General features: G+C 45.3%; 1 protein-coding gene across 1 annotated transcript in view; it reads left to right on the top strand.

The window, feature by feature from the left end:
- The window catches only part of WDR62 (WD repeat domain 62), a 75,287-nt gene that overhangs the window by 1,880 nt on the left and 56,790 nt on the right, over window positions 1–16,617 (top strand). Inside the window, exons 2-6 of the mRNA XM_089679825.1 lie at window positions 11,159–11,250; window positions 11,748–11,810; window positions 11,959–12,016; window positions 13,008–13,178; window positions 15,150–15,287. Of these exons, the coding sequence (XP_089535951.1) occupies window positions 11,159–11,250; window positions 11,748–11,810; window positions 11,959–12,016; window positions 13,008–13,178; window positions 15,150–15,287 (522 nt within the window). The remainder of the gene's footprint in view (window positions 1–11,158; window positions 11,251–11,747; window positions 11,811–11,958; window positions 12,017–13,007; window positions 13,179–15,149; window positions 15,288–16,617) is intronic.

The raw sequence follows: 16,617 nt of genomic DNA, 5'->3' as shown, positions 1-16,617 counted from the left end.
CATAGATTCTATATGGGGTTCAGGTCAGGTGAGTTTGCTGGCCAACCAAGCACTGTAATCCCACGGTCCTTGAACCAGGTTTTGGTGCTTTTGGCAGTGTGGGCAGGTGCCAAGTCCTGCTGGAAAATTAAGTCAGCATCCCTATAAAGCTCGTCTGCGGAAGGAAGCATGAAGTGCTCCAAAATCTCCTGGTAGACGGTTGCGTTGACCCTGGACTTAATGAAGCACAGTGGACCAGCACCAGCAGATGACATGGCTCCCCAAATCAACACAGACTGTGGAAACTTCACACTGGACTTCAAGCATCTTGCAGTGTGTGCCTCTCCATTCTTCCTCCATACTCTGGGTCCTTGGTTTCCAAATTAGATCCAAAAGTTGCTCATCAGAAAAGAGGACTGTGGACCACTGAGCAACAGAGCAGGTCTGTTTTTCTTTAGCCCAGGTAAGACGCTTCTGACCTTGTTTGTTGTTCAGGAGCGGCTTGTAAAGAGGAATAATACGACATTTGAAGCCCATGTCCAGGATCCGTCTGTGTGTGTGTGTGGTGGCTCTTGATGCACTGACTCCAGCCTCAGTCCACTCCTTGTGAAAGTCCCCAACACTTTTGAATGGCCTTTTCCTGACAATCCTCTCCAGGCTGCGGTCATCCCTGCTGCTTGTGCACCTTTTTCTTCCACACTTTTCCCTTCCACATAACTTTCTATTAATGTGCTTTGATACAGAACTTTGGGAACATCCAACTTCTTTTGCAATTACCTTTTGAGGCTTTCCCTCCTTATGGAGGGTGTCAATGATGGTTTTCTGCACAACTGTCAGGTCAGCAGTCTTTCCCATGGTTGTGATTCCTACTGAACCAGACTGAGAGACCATTTAAAGGCTCAGGAACCCTTTGCAGGTGTTATGGCTTAATTAACTGATTAGAGTGGGACACTTTGAGCCGAGAATATTGCACCTTGTCACAATGTTCTAATTTTCTGAGATTGTGGATTTGGGGTTTTCATGAGCTGTAAGCCATAATCATCACAATTATGACAAATCACGGCTTGAACTATCTTGCTTTGCATGTAATGAGTCTATCTCATATATTAGTTTCACTTTTTAAGTTGCATTACTGAAATAAATGAACTTTCTATTCTATTCTAATTTTTCAAGTTTCACCTGTATATGCAACAAAGGGCAAGCAAGGCAAGTAGAAGTGTTATAAAGATGAATTAAACAAGGGTATTATTCATTGTATTCCATTGGGTAACACACACATAAAAGCAAGACTAAAACCTTTGTGGCTAAATTCTAGTATAAAAAATACTCGTGAGCAGCAGCCAGGATGGCTGCCTTTTGAATCTCCTCTTCGGCCGCTGGACACATCGGCTGATTTCTGACCCTCGGGGGGTCCCCCTGCTTTCTCGCTGGCCCCTTGTCCTCCAGGTACCCCAATGGGCAAGAAAACACCGGCCGCCTGTGCCTCCAGCACCCGGCGGGCTGCGCCAAAATTTGTGGTCTACCTGCCGGAGGTCGCGGCTGAAGCCGCGGCCTCGATTTTGGGCTGGCTGCCGAGGCTTCCAGGACCCTGGCCACGAGTTCACGGCTCCCGCCTGAGGCCGTAAGTGAAACCCCAGCCTCGATTTCGGGTCCCCCGCCGCCGCTACCCGCAGGTGGGTTGGATCCTAGCGGTATGGAAGGCCTGGCATCCGAGACTTCCCTGCAGTCTCCCATTCCATCCTTGTGGGATGCTGAGCTCCTGTGCTGCTTCAAATACATGCTGCAGTCGGAATTGTCCTCCGCTACCTCTGAGCTGGACGACCGTCTTTCACGAGAAATTCAGGAGTTGGGCAACCGGATGAACGATCTTGAAGATAAAATGGACGCTGCGGCCATGGTCTTTGAAAATCACGAACAGGATTTGTGCGACCTCAAGAAAGAATTGGCGGACGCGCTGCTACGGCTTGAGGATTTTGAAAACCGATCCCGCCGTGGCAATTTGCGGTTAAGGGGTATCCCGGAAATGGTCGCAGACCTCACTTCCAGCGCTACTGCTCTGTTTCAGGAGCTGACGCCCGCTATTCCCATTGACTGGCTCGAATTTGACCGCATGCATCGTGCATTGGGCCCCCGAGGGACATTATCATCACGTTTACTTATTACCGCACTAAGGAAACTATCCTCTCGGTGGCCAGAAACAACCCTGATCTCAGCTTCCATGGGCATCACTAGCAGCTCTTCGTGGACCTCTCCCAGACCACTATTCAGAAGCGCCGCCAGTTGAAGCCCTTCACTTCGGTCCTGGTGAAACGCAGTGTTAAATACGCATGGGGCTTTCCATTCCTCTTCACCTTCAACTACCAGGGCCGCAGTCACTCTGTTGCCACGCTGGAGGAGGCCCATTCTCTCTTTGAATCTTTGCACCTTCTTTCGCCGTAAGCTGCTGATCAGAGACCAGCTCATTCATCTGGATCCCCGGTGAGGCCGCTTCCTCCGGGCCACATCTGGGAGCGGTCGTCCCACGTATTGTTTCACCGATGGACTTCTCTGACGGGACCGTGAGTTTGGCCCTTGGGCTTTCCCAGTTTGTTAGCATCCCAAGTTGGGACTGATCCAACTTGCTCCCATGGGTTCCATCCCTGGTTGGGGTGGGGGGTCTCCTCCTGGACTTAAGGATTTTGACTTTCTGTTGTTGCAGCCTATTTTGGGTCTGGGTGATGTTCTTCGGGTCTCCGTTGGTGGCATAGGGTGATGGTTCCCTTGGGCTCCGGGGTGGAAGGTTGACCTGGTAGGCCCGGTTGGACCCATGGTTCTCCGGGTTTCTATGGGGAGGTCATCAGAAAGGTTCTCGCTCCTGGGACTCATAGTGTTATTATTTGGTACCCCGTTCTATTATGTTCATTGCCTTTTTGCCCCCTGAGGGCTTATGTTTTTGATGTTTCCATTTGCAGCCATGTGTCCGGTGGTAGAGCCACCCCTAACTGGTATCCTTCAAGTGTAGGATGCACGTCACCATTGGCGTGACACGATTGCACTGTTGTATATACCTCTTGCGTCATTTTTTTTTTTTTCTTCTCTGTTTTTTTTGTTTTATGCAGGGTTCCGGGACGCCATGGTCCTCGCCATTGGGAGTGGAAATTGTTGGCTGCTTTATGCTTTTTCTGTTGAGCGTGCTATGCTGATGCTGCCATGGCCTCGCCCCTTTTGAAAATACATTCACAAAATGTTCAAGGCTTCAGTTCGCCTCAGAAGCAGGCTAAAGTTTTTCATCACCTCAAATCGCAACAAAATGATGTGGTATGTTTGCAAGAGACCAGGTTTTCTCAGTTCTCTGCTCCACGTTATCTTTCACCTCACTATCCCACCTTTTACTTGGCCTCGGCTCCTGAGAAACGTCGTGTACTGATAGCTTTCAAACGTAATCTCCCTTTTGTCTATGCTCGGAATATAGTGGACCCCACGGGAAGGTATTTGCTTCTGCAAGGCACCCTCTGGGACAAGGAGGTTACTTTTGTCTCTTACTACGCACCTAATTGTTTTCAGCATAAATTCTTTGCACCATTGTTTCCAGACACTCCAAGGGTCTTCTTGTTTTGGGAGATTCCAATGTTACCGTGGATTCCACATTGGATAGGCGCTACGCACGGGGGGCGTCCCCTTCTCATGACTTAGTGCTGGAGGAACATATGCGCTCTCTCTTGCGGACGGCGGGGCTGGCGGATGTCTGGAGGGAACTTCACCCAACTGAGCGCGACTTTACATTCTATTCCAATCCTCATGACAGTTTTTGTAGAATTGACCCTATATTCATGCATGTTCAGCAGCTTCCCTTGGTTTGGCAGATAACTATTCCCTCCTCACCCTGGTTGGACTATGATCCCTTGGTACTCCTCCTTGCCCTCTCTGGGTCAGAACGGCGCCCTTTTCATTGGCGCATCGATGACTCTTTATTGACCACCCAGACTACCTGCCAACAAATAGAATTTGTTTTTACGAACATACTTCACGGAAAACTCGGGATCGGTCTCTTTGGCAGTGCCCCTATGGGAGGCGCATAAGGCCACATTGCGGGGTCATGTTATACAGCTGGCAGCGGTGCGGGAGCGCTGACTTTTGGAGCTTCATTCTCTCCTGGCCTCTGCGGATGCGTGTTGGAAGTCATCTCCATCCGAGCCCCATAAACACGCTCGGGACGCTCTGGCGGACCTACTTGCCTCTTTGGAGGCGGAACGGGCCCTACGTTAGACCAAACACAAATTTTATTCCTGTGCTAATAAGCCAGGCCCGATGCTGGCCAGGAAACTGAATTCTGTGGGGAAACCCCATAAACCGATCCTACTACGACTTCCCACAGGTGGCTGTGCTTCTAATTCCCAGCAGATTGTTTCCCGTTTCTCAGACTTCCTTTCGCGCCTCTACGCTAAACCAGATCCCTTCCCTGTGGCTCAAGCAGAGGCATTTTTTCAAGATCTCCGACTTCCTGGGTTATCCGAGGCAGCACAGGTGGCCCTCAACGCCGGTGTCACCGAACCGGAAGTGCTCCAAGCTATCAAATCTTTACGGTTCACTGCGGCCCCAGGTCCTGATGACTTCTCCGGTCTCTATTATAAGAAATTTTCGGCCCTGTTGGCATCCTTTTTGGCTGACTATTTTAATGAGTTACGACAGGGCTTGTTGCCCTCTCCAGACGCGCTTAGAGCACATATCTCCATGATTCCTAAGAAGACCGATGATGTACAGGAACCACAAGCCTTCCGGCCCATTTCTCCTTTCAATGAAGACCTGAAGATATTGGGCAAGATCCTTAGTTTTTGCATCAATAAATATTTGCGTATCCTGGTCCACAGGGATCAAGTAGGGTTCGTCCCTGGGAGGCAGGCAGGTGATAACGTTCGTAAGGTGGTCCATCTTATACATTTTCTGCAACTGCGGAAAATCCCAGGATTCTTACTGTCCTTAGACATATATAAAGCCTTTGATTCTCTATCCTGGGAATATATGCGGTTTGTGCTGTCTCGTTGGGGTTTTGGGGATTCTATTCTTTCTTGGATTCAAGCCTTTGTATTCTTCGCCTTCGGCCTCCGTTAAATACACCGGGTATTTTTCGGATCCCTTTCCTATTGGGCGAGGGACGAGACAAGGTTGCCCCCTGTCCCCGGCGCTCTTTGTCCTGGCGCTTGAGCCGCTGGCTTTAGTGCTCCGGACCGATTGCAATGTATCGGGGGTTCCATACGCGGGACAGGAGTTCAAGCTGAACCTTTTTGCGGACGATGCCCTCTTGACTCTTATTAATCCCCTGACAACGCTTCCTAATTTGCAACAGGTTCTTGAGCGCTTCTCCTTGATTTCGGGTCTCCGTATTAACTTGGATAAGACTGTCTCTCTCAATATTACTTTGGCTTCAGATTTGGTTTCGCGCCTACAATCCCACTTCCCTTACAAATGGGCTTCCTCTTCTCTTGAATACTTAGGCATTCGCTTGACCCCCACCTATGACTCCGGTTGCTGCAAATTATTATCCATTGCTTAGCTCTCTATCTTCTCTTATGAATTCTTGGCAACTTCCGCACCTGTCTTGGATAGGACGGGTTAATTCGGTGAAAATGACCATCCTGTCGAAATTGTTATATTATTTTCGCACCCTCCCAGTGTGGGTTCCCCCTCATTTTCTTCGGTTGCTTCAGGCGAAGTTTATGCATTTTTATCTGGGCTGATAAGCACCCCAGAGTCTCCAGAAATACGCTCTTTGCTCATAGACTCCAGGGTGGTCTTGGGGTGCCTAATGTAACTAAGTATTATCAGGTGAGCCAGATTGCCCTGCTGTCTATGTTGCACGCTTCCTCTGACGTTTCTCTGTGTCCTGCTGGAACTACCTAATTGTGCCCCTATTGCAACATCAACGCTTCTATTGCTTCCCCCTGCCCTGCGCCCTGTGGCACTGAATCTGATGTTGCTCCATGGCTTACAAGTGTGGGACTCGGTACGTTACTCCAGTGGCCTGACGTCACCTTTTCTGCCTTTGCTTCCAATTAACAACCCTCTTTTCCCACCTGGTTTAGATCACCCGAGGGTGTTTTCTTGGTGGGTGACTAATGGTTTTTCGCAGGTGCGACACTTTTTGATTTTTCAGTCCTTCCCCCACCTGGAATTCTTCTCAGGAGTCCCAGGATGTCCCCCCGGCGGAATTTTTTCGATACCTTCAATTGCGGCACTGGCTGCTCTCACTGCGGGGCACTTCTGTTTTCCCGTACCAGAAATCTGCCTTTGAACAGCTTTGCCAGCGGAGCCCCGGGCCTTATATCCCTTCTTTATGCAGCTCTGAACAGACGCTCGTCGCATACTTCTCTTTCAGATGTTGTTCAGTGGGAGCGCGACCTGGGAGTGGCTGTGGATCCGGAGGACTGGAATAAGGCCTGGTCACTCATAGCTAAATGGTAATTTAATATGACCACGCTGGAGGCAGCCTATAAGGTATTGTTTCGTTGGTATTGGGTTCCGGCTCGTTTGGCCAAGGCTAACCCTGCCTGTAGTGATCAATGCTTTCGGGGTTGTGGCCATCGTGGTGATGTATTGCAAATCTGGTGGTCATGCCTGAGACTGTTTCGTTTATGGTCTCGTGTGTTTGGCCTCCTTTTTCACCTTGTTCCATCTCTCCATACGCCGGGATGCTCGGTATGCCTTGCTTCATTGCCCCATGCCAGGCCTCTTGGCTCACCAGCAGAAGTTGGCTTCCTATTTGTTTTTATCGGCCACTAGAACAATTGCTCAGGCCTGGAAGAGTCCGTTTGTGCCTCTTCAGGGGGTGCGGGATCATATGACCACTATGATGCTCAACAAACAGATGTCGAGCATCTGCAACGACTCCCAATGTAAATTTTTGAAAATATGGGAGCCGTGGCTGCAATATGCCTTTCTCACGCTCCTTTTTTTTTTTTTTTTTTTTTTTCCTTTTTGTTCCTTTTCTATCTTTCTCTGTTTGTTTGTTTTTGGTGTGAGTGGGCAGCTGCCTTTTAGTTATTATAGTCAGAGTTACATTAATGGTATTGTAACTTATGTGCCATTGATAGCCCCTGCGTGGGCGTACCTTTTGCCCTGTTGGTGATAGAGCACTGTTTTTTCTATTTTGCATTTTTTATCTGTGCAATTGAAAGCCCCTGCATGGGTGTGTTTTGTTGCCTCTGTTTTATACTGTTTAAAAATTAATAAAAAACCATTGAAATATAAAAAATAAGAAAAACGGGCTTTTAAAAAGTACAAAGTGAAAGAAAAACTCTTATTTCAGATTTACATGGAATTCAACAGGAAATGTAAGGGAACACTTGGGGTGTTTAAAATAGAATATAAGGAACACATTGCTATAGCAAGTAAAAAAACTCCAACTTTTTTTTCAAATATCTCAACAGTCAAAAGATTAAGAGAACAGATTGGCCACGTAATGGATGCACACAAGATGGACACAAATGACAGGGAAAAAACAGATGTGTTTAAATCCAATTTTTTTTTTCTCTTCAGTTTTTAGAGATGAAAATAATGGGTTTGATAGTCTTAACAGTAACTTTAATGATGTTTACCTCTGTGGTTGACTGAAAACCAGGTACAAAAGAGACACGAAAAACATACTGGAAACAAATCACCATGTCCAGGCGGTTTACATCCCATGAGACCTTAGGGAACTTAGTCTAGTTATAGCCAAGCCCCTATTTCTAATTTTTAGATACCTTACTGACTGGAATGGTACCAACTGATTAGTGTAGAGCAGCGGTCACTAAATGGTGGAGCGCGGTTCAAGAACGTCCCCAGCAGCGCTCCATTCTGGACCTCCAGCCTGCAATGACAGATCTGCTGCGCAGGGCGGTTGTCACGGCAACATGACAACAAATGTGCACCCCACCCCTTGCAGCTCACTGTTTCAGTCTCTTGCTCCCTGCCTGTACACAAGCATCCTTCAGTAAGGATTCCCGCACAGTTCCTGTCTACCCTCAAGGTAGGGGGTAGTCTTACAGTGGCACTCTGATGGGCACGTTGACAGTTAAAGGATCATGCTGATGGGCACATTTTAATGTTGAGGTGCATTCTAATGGCCACACAACATAGAATGTGCCCATCAGAGTGGCCCTTAACACAGAATGTGCCCATCAGAGTGCCCTTATTTTATGGGATACTCTGACGGGCACATTTTATGTTAAGGGGGCACTCTGATATGTTAAGGGCTCACAAATGGGCACATACTGGGGAAAGGGGCACTCTGATGGGCACATGTGATGGAACGGGGCACTCTGATGGGGATGATGATGTAAAGGGGTACTTTGAGTGTACGGGGGGAACTCTGACGGCAATTCCTGATGTAAGGTGGCACTGTGATGGGGATACCTGATGTAAAGGGGCATTGATGGGAACAACTGATGTAAAGGAGCACTCTGATGGGAATACATGATGTAAAGTTGCACTCTGATGGCGACACCTAATGTAAGAGAGCACAGTGATGGGCACACACTATTCAGCCCTCGGCCAGAAGAAAAGTTTAGTGACCGGACATCCTTGAATTTTAATTCAATATCCCTAGTGTAGAGTAAATATACCTATTCACAAAATTGGATCAAAATGTATACCAGGAAACTACAGACCAGTCAGCCTAACATCAATAGTATGTGAGCTATTTGCGGGAATGGTGAGGGACTCTATACAGAAATTTGCCTGCCATAAAGGTATTAGCATATACAGCATGGATTTATGAAAGACCATTCTTGTCAGACCAACCTGTTATTGTATGAGGGAGGGAGGGAGGGAGTGAGAAAGTAGATGGAGGAAGTCCAGTGGACATAGTTTATCTAGATTTTGAAAAAAACATTTAATACTGTATGTACCTCAAACTTTTTTTTATATAAGCCAAGGTCTGTTAGAGTTAATCAATATGAACATGATTGGGTCCCGAGAGTAGTGATAACTGACTCAAGTTATGCACCTGGGTGCCAAAAATACACGTTCAAAATACACAGGAGGGGCTACCCGGGAGAATCGGTGATGGAAAAGGATCTTGAGCTGCTTATAGATCAGACTGGGCAATTGCAATGTCAAGCTGAAGCTAATGACGTTAGCAAACATTGTTATTCATTAAAAAGGGCATACATTCCACAGACATATCAATAATTCCACCACTTTAGGAAACACTGGTGTTCCACCTCATCTTAAATATGCAGTCCAGCTTTGGTCACCAATTCTTAGGAAGGATGTAGTTGAATTTGAAAAAGTTCAGTGAAAGGCAACAACATTAATAAGGGAGGTGGAGGACCTTCGCTATGAGGATCGATTACATAGATTAGTTATTCACTGAAGAAAGGGCACTTAAGAGGAGATATGGTTACATTGTGCAAATATGAATAAGGTGACTTTAGTAACTGTAATAAATTGTTTACTCTAAATGTTGGAAAAGAACATTCTGCCAGAATTCGAGGTTAGAAGAAAGGAGGTTTAATATGAGATTGAGGAAAGGGTTCTTTACTGTTAGAGTAGTAAAAAGGTGGAACTCCCTCCCCCAGGAAGTGGTCCTAGATGAGTGTCAACAACTTCAAGAAACTTTGAGATGTCTTTCTCAGGAAGCAGAATATAGAGAGATATAGGAATTGTTAGAGAATAAAAAAATTACACACAAAGAGTGGACCTGTGTCCTTTTTTTTTTTTTTTTTTTTTTCCTTTCCAACTTTATAAACTGTGACTGTGTAATTCTCCATAGTTGTTTCTCTTCTGGACCCTGAAATCTCTGCCACGTATCCCTCCACAGCTGTCGCTCTTCTGGTCCTTGATCCATCTGCCTTGCATCCCTCCATATTTCTTTATTCTGGACCTGGATCCCTCTGTCCCCCCATCCCTCCACATTTGTCCTACTGACACACATCTGTCTGCCTGCATCCCTCCATATCTGTCCTTCTGGACCTGGATCCTTCTGTCTGGCATCCCTCCACATCTGTCCTGGATCTCTGTCCTGTGTCCCTCCACATCTGTCCCTCTGGACCTGGATTCCTCTGCCTGCATCCCTCCACATCTGTCCTTCTGGACCCAGATCCCTCCGCATCTGTGCTGGACCCGATTCCCTCTGCCCTCCATCGCTCCACATCTGTCTTACTGGACCCAAATCCCTTTGCCCCCACAAATGCTTGCTATTTCTTAAAGTGGAACTAAACCCTACTGTCCTTCTGGACCTGAATCCCTCTGACCTAGATCCCTCTGTCCTGCATCTCTAAAACAGCTGTCCCCCTTCTGGCCCTGGATCCCTCTGCCCTAAATCCCTCCATAGCTGTCCTTCTGGACCTAGATCCCTCTGTCCCACATCCTTTCGCAGCTATCATCTTCTGGACCCAGATCCCTCTTCCCTGAATCTCTCATCAGCTGTCCTATTGGACCAAAATCCCTTTGCCCCACAATGCTTCACAGTTGTCCCTCTTGTGAACCCAGATTCCTCTGCCACTCATCCCTCCACAGCTATCCCTCTTCTGAATCCAGATACTTTGTAGTCTAGAGTGATCAAACTCTTGCCAAAGTCCGTTCATAACTCTTTCTTTTTAAGGCCTCGTTCACACCATATGTGCTGAAAACCTGGAGGAAACTGATGCACAGATTTCACTTGCAGAGACATAATGGCAGTTAGAGCTCAAACTGAGGCTAAAATGGCAGCTTCCTTGGCTAAAAAGGTTAGGAGGGTTTAGTTCTGCTTAAAGGTAGTACTAAGTACATCTTGGGAGAGCACCCCAGATCCAAGATCCAGGTTCTATCCCTGTGAGGCATTTCTTTATGCTTGCCATTAATACCCCAATTCTAACCCAACCCCTTCCTCTACACAGATGTATATATTGGGTATATTAACACAAAGCAAGCTAAATGAAAAATGCTGGGTGGTTGAAAGCATGGGTTGTGGGATTTTTTTTTTTTTATTTTTTTTTTTAGGGGCCATGTACCTAGTGCTGTTCCCTGCAAGTGCTGTTTTTTGCTGATTGGGCATGTTTGGGTGTCCTATATATATGACACTGTGAGGATAGAAACTCCAAACAATTTTTTTGGTCTCAGACTGGAAAAGGTTGAGATCCAACTGGTTAACAGACACCAATCAATGGGTTCACTGATTTACAGTATGTGCTGATCACACTTTTTGGTTTACCCTAAGTGCAGGTAATGTGTCTTCTTATAGGTGGAGCTGGAGAAAGTACTAGGAATAACAGTTTCAAGCAGCAGCAGTTTAACTTGTGATCCCAACAATGGATTGATTGCCTATCCTGCAGGGTAATGGACAAATGCTTTATATTTGTGAAATGGATATGAATATTTTATTATAGAAATGCAAATGTATACAAAATTATTGGTGCTCTTTACCTGCCCTTTCTGAGGATTTTTATACTTCTTCATTATAGTACTTTATAATTCATGAAGCCCTGAATACTGTTGTGGAACCAGTAGGAGCTATGCTTAGTTGAGCAAGTTTCTATATTTGTGTTTTTTTTTCTTCTTTACTATTAGAACCATTATAGATTGTGATTATGGCTCTTGAGAGTTTCCCTCTTCATTCTATACTTACTTTGGGTCTTTTAAAATCAGTTTAAGTTTTTCAACTTTTTATATTTGTCAGTCCTAGGGGATGGGGGGGAGGGTTATTCATGATGCAAGATGAATAAAAATTTTTTTATTTTAATGTTTGATTATAGATGATTATTTTTTAGGTAATTTCATCAATTTGGAATTTCACCTTCAGAATGCTATTGAATTATTTTCTTTCTTTCTAGATGTGTTATTGTCCTTCTATGTCCCAGAAAAAACAAGCAAGTTCACATAGTCAATACGTGCAGGTGAACACCAGCTCATTTTTATTTTGGGTTTGGAGGCCAGAGATTGATGATCTAGAGTTCTAAAAGCCAGTGTTTTTGCTTTATGCAGAATATGCTGGTAGGGTACATGTAACTTAGAGAATTCTAATTGCCCCCTTTTTCTTTCTAGCAAGACACTGAGTGCTCTGTCCTTCTCTCCGGATGGGAAGTATATAGTCAGTGGAGAGGTAAGTCAACCTCTGTGTTTAGATTCTTACCAGTGTTGGATTTTCTCTTGTAATGCTCTGAAAATGTTTAGGAAGGTGTTTTTGCACTGGAACTGAATCACTTTGAATCCACCAAAGCTGAACTCCTGGGCACATTAAAAAAAAATGGGACTCTCCTCCTACCCATCCTCACTGCAATGGTTAAATGCTCATTTTTGCCTTGGGGTACCTGTAAAAAAGACACTTCTTTCCTTTACCACTCTGCCTTTGCAGTGTCCCTTTCCTGCCTACCCAATAGATGCTTGTTTAGCCTATGGGTAGAGGAAAATGATGTAATACTTGCCTTATTCTATGGTCCTCTGGCAGCCGGTGCTCACCTCCTCTCTCCGACACTGGGTTGTGGACAGGCCCATTGGCCAGAGCACTGAAGAGGCTTCTGGGGACTGGTAGCTGAGAACTAGAAGTCTGTGGGAGTGAGGTTAATAGGGCTCATACACATTGCTGCATCTGGGCATGTAATATAAATTTAAGTGTATTTTCCTGCCAGGGAGCCAATAGATGCTCCATAAGCCCCATATAGAAGTCAACAGCTATAAACGTGCACAAGTACCTGTAGAAATGCCATGTATGCATATGGGTGTACAACTCCATCAGTTTGCATCCACATGTATGCACATGTGTACACGGGTATTTCCATATGCCTGCCTACAACCATTGACCTCTATAAGTGACTGTACTCAACACCTGTGGGGAAATAAACACAGGAATGTATTGCTACATGGCCAGATCCAAGTGAGATGAGTACGATGAGTAAAAGTGCTTTTTAGAGGTATCCTAAGTAAAAATTAACATTTAACCCTGGCGGTGCAAGGGGATCCCCTCTGCAAGGGTAGATTTATTCATTTAGCTTTAAAAAACACTTTACCATTGAGTTAATGTGAACCTATACTCCACTTTTATTTCTTTTACAGCCTTTTCCATTTTTTTTTGATTTTTTCGATTTCCTCTTCAGAGTGGCCACAAGCCAGCCGTGCGGATCTGGGACGTGGCAGAGAAGGTTCAGGTCTGTGAGCTGCTTGGACACAAATATGGAGTGTCCTGCGTCTGCTTCTCCCCCAACATGAAGTACGTTGTTTCTGTGGGATACCAGCATGACATGGTGGTCAATGTATGGGACTGGAAGGTAAGAAGTTTGCTAGCTGAAGTCTGGGAACATCTATAGTGGAGGGTTAAAATAGAACTTCTCATAAGGGACATATGGGGCTGCCATTTATGGCTGCCTCCTGAAAATGCTAGTTTCCTGGCTGTCATGCTGACAAGCTGGCTTAAAAAAAGTATGGTTCTTTGGCTCAGAACAAGTATGGAAATCGTGAAAGTCATAGAAGTCTCTGAAGGTGTTACTTGTATACTTGTTCCAGCTCTGTAACTCAGATAATCATCATGTTATCTTAGATGAATTTCAGGCCATGTTGAGTACACTTAGTGTTACTAAACCCACAACAGCATAATCAGTCTGTATATGCAGTAAGGCATGCTTGTTATACTCACTGTGGAACCTAAGGGGTTAATCCTCTACATTGTGTAAAAATGTTGCTAGAGGGTCCTTTTTTTTTCTTGGGAGAGTGCATGTGATCCGCTCAGGACCAATCAGCGCTGTCCAGACAAAGGTCAGGGGTCCTGCATCTAAGAGCAGTATGGAAACTTCTCCTACAAGCTCATGTGCTCTGCTGAACCCTGATAGAAGTCACAAGACGTCTCTAACTGCTGATGAGAAAAGGTATTTAGCAGTTTATATTTACTAACATAATTGCATTTCCATGTTCTGTCTACTGTGAGAGACAAGATGTAGTGAATGCAGGGTCCTGGGTTTAGTAACACTTTAAACAAGAACTTCACACCCCAACATTTTACAATTTCTTTCTTTTTTTTTTTTTTTTTTTTTAAATCTTTTTCACCTGATCTGCTGGGATGTGCACAAAATACGTACCTATCTGCCAAGCAAATCCAGCATTGTCTGTTGTAAGCCGCTGTTTCCTCTCAGCACTCTGGGTCCCGTGTTGCTATCTCATCTATCATCATCAGAAGGTTGGCTGTCTTTCACTGGCTCTTGCAACCTGCCTTCTGATGATATAGCCCAGTGCAGTAGACATTGCCCGGCGCATACACATCATGGTGGAAATTAAGGGGTGGGGGGGTATAATGGTAATTAAAAGGGTGAATGTCTGCTTTAAAGCAAATCTGTGTTTTTGCTCGTAGCAATAGTTCAGTTTTTATGCTGGTCCAGCCAACTGCACACGCCATTATTTTGCTTCCTCATTTCTCTGTTAAGTGCCCTTTGAGAGAAGAGAGGGAACAGCTTGGAGCTTACACAGGGTTTGAGGACCTTTTTCCCCCCCACATGTGAGTATTTGGCTAAAGATTGATGGGCTTTTGGCTTGGATAAGTGGCATTGGTTTTAGATGCTTCTGAGACCACTCAGAATTCAATGACAGGTGTATTTGATCTGGAGTTGACCACCTTCTGACCTGCGGGGAACTTGTTGTTTGGACTACATAGGCAAAGCATGGGTTTGCTTGAAGGATGCTTAAACAGTTCTTTTTTTTTTTTTTCTAGCTAAGCCTTTGTGCCTGTAGTATCAAGCAGTGCCCATAGCCTACAACAGGGGTTTCCAAACAAAGGGCTAGTTTACTGTCCTTCAGGCGGGCCAAACTGAGGACAGTTGGAGTGAAAAATGAGTGTCCGTGGCAGTAAACAATGCTTCATCATTGCAATCTGGGAGGAATAGTTCCCCATTGATGGTGTCAGTCGGAGGCATGGTGCCCCATCATTGTCTGTTGGAGGAATGCTGCCCCATTGATCGTGTCCATGGAAGGAATAGTGCCTCATCAGTGGTGTAAGTGGAAGAAATGGTGCCCTATCAGTGGGAGGAATGGTTTACCGTTGATGGGGGGAATGATGCACCATCATTGGTGTCATTTGAAGGAGTAGTGCCTCAAGGGCCAGATAAAGGCAAGCAATGGGCCGCATCTGACCCCTTGGCCACTGTTTGGAGACCACTGGCGTAGAGGACTGATTAGAAGTGTGATTTCTTTTTGTTTGTTTGTTTTCCATTCTGTGTACATCATCATTTTATGTTATTTCAATATCTTCCCAGAATAGTAACGTGGTTGCCAAGAACAAAGTCTCCAGTAAGGTCAGCGCTGTGTCTTTTTCGGAGGACAGCAGCTACTTTGTAACCGCAGGCCACCGTCATGTTAAGTTCTGGTATCTGGAGACTTCAAAGCAATCTAAGGTATGTATGTGATGGTGGTATAGAAAGCATCTTCCTGCAGGCACAGAAACTTCACATTGCAAATTAATTTTATTTCACCTTTTCTTTTAGTTACATTAGTTACCCTTCTTCTTTCCTTTTAATGGCCTCTATTCCTTCTCTCTCTTCAGTCTCCTAAAACTGAGATTTATGAGGCATTCTGCAGATAGATATAGATAGAGAGATATATATATATATATATATACAGTTGTGTCCAAAATTATTCAACCCCCAATGCTGTAAAGGGGTTTAGGGACTATAGTGTACATTTGGAATTGTATTCAGAATCAAATCCTACAAGGACGTTGTAACTACCCAAATGCAACTAAAATGACATCAATTGTTTATGTAATACAGTAGTAAATGGTTCTTATGTGGTTTCTTCATTGCCACAATTATTCAACCCCTTAAAGACTACCACTCTGAAGAACAGAGGTTCATACAGGTGCTTTCCATCAGGTATTGAAAACACCTGTGGATGTCACCGAGCAGCAATCAAGCATAATAAGCACCAATTAGGCAGCTTTAAAATGACTGTGATACTCAGCTCCTTCTAGACATTTACTGGTGTGGTTACAAACATGGTGAAGGCAAGAGAATGGTCCAGGAAGACAAGAGAAGAGGTGATTTCTCTTCACAGGAAGGGCAATGGCTATAAGAAGATTGCAAAGATGTTAAACATACCAAGAGACACCTTAGGAAGCATCATTCGCAAATTCAAGGCAAAGGGCACTGTTGAAACGCTACCTGGTCGTGGCAGAAAGAAGATGCTGACTTCGACTGCTGTGCGCTACCTGAAGCGTAGAGTGGAGAGAAGTCCCCGTGTGACTGCTGAGGAACTGAGAAAAGATTTGTCAGATGTGGGTACAGAAGTTTCAGCCCAGACAATAAGACGCACACTGCGTAATGAAGGCCTCCGTGCCAGAACTCCCAGGCGTACCCCCTTGCTGTCTCCAAAGAATAAGAAGAGTCGACTGCAGTATGCCAAAAGCCATGTGGACAAACCACAAAAGTTGTGGGATAGTGTTCTGTGGACTGATGAAACAAAATTAGAACTGTTTGGGCCCATGGATCAACGCTATGTTTGGAGGAGGAAGAACAAGGCCTATGATGAAAAGAACACCTTGCCTACTGTGAAGCATGGTGGAGGGTCAATCATGCTTTGGGGCTGTTTTGCTTCTGCAGGTACAGGGAAGCTTCAGCGTGTGCAAGGTACCATGAATTCTCTTCAGTACCAGGAGATATTGGATGGAAACGTGATGCAGTCCGTCACACACCTGAGGCTTGGGAGACGTTGGACCTTTCAACAGGA

The sequence above is a fragment of the Staurois parvus genome, unplaced genomic scaffold (genome assembly GCF_062004578.1).
Source record: "Staurois parvus isolate SC_StPar_1 unplaced genomic scaffold, SC_StPar_1.0 ptg000232l, whole genome shotgun sequence".
NCBI lineage: Eukaryota > Metazoa > Chordata > Amphibia > Anura > Ranidae > Staurois > Staurois parvus.
Note: the sequence above shows the minus strand (reverse complement) of the source record. Positions and strands in the feature narration are given on the sequence as shown.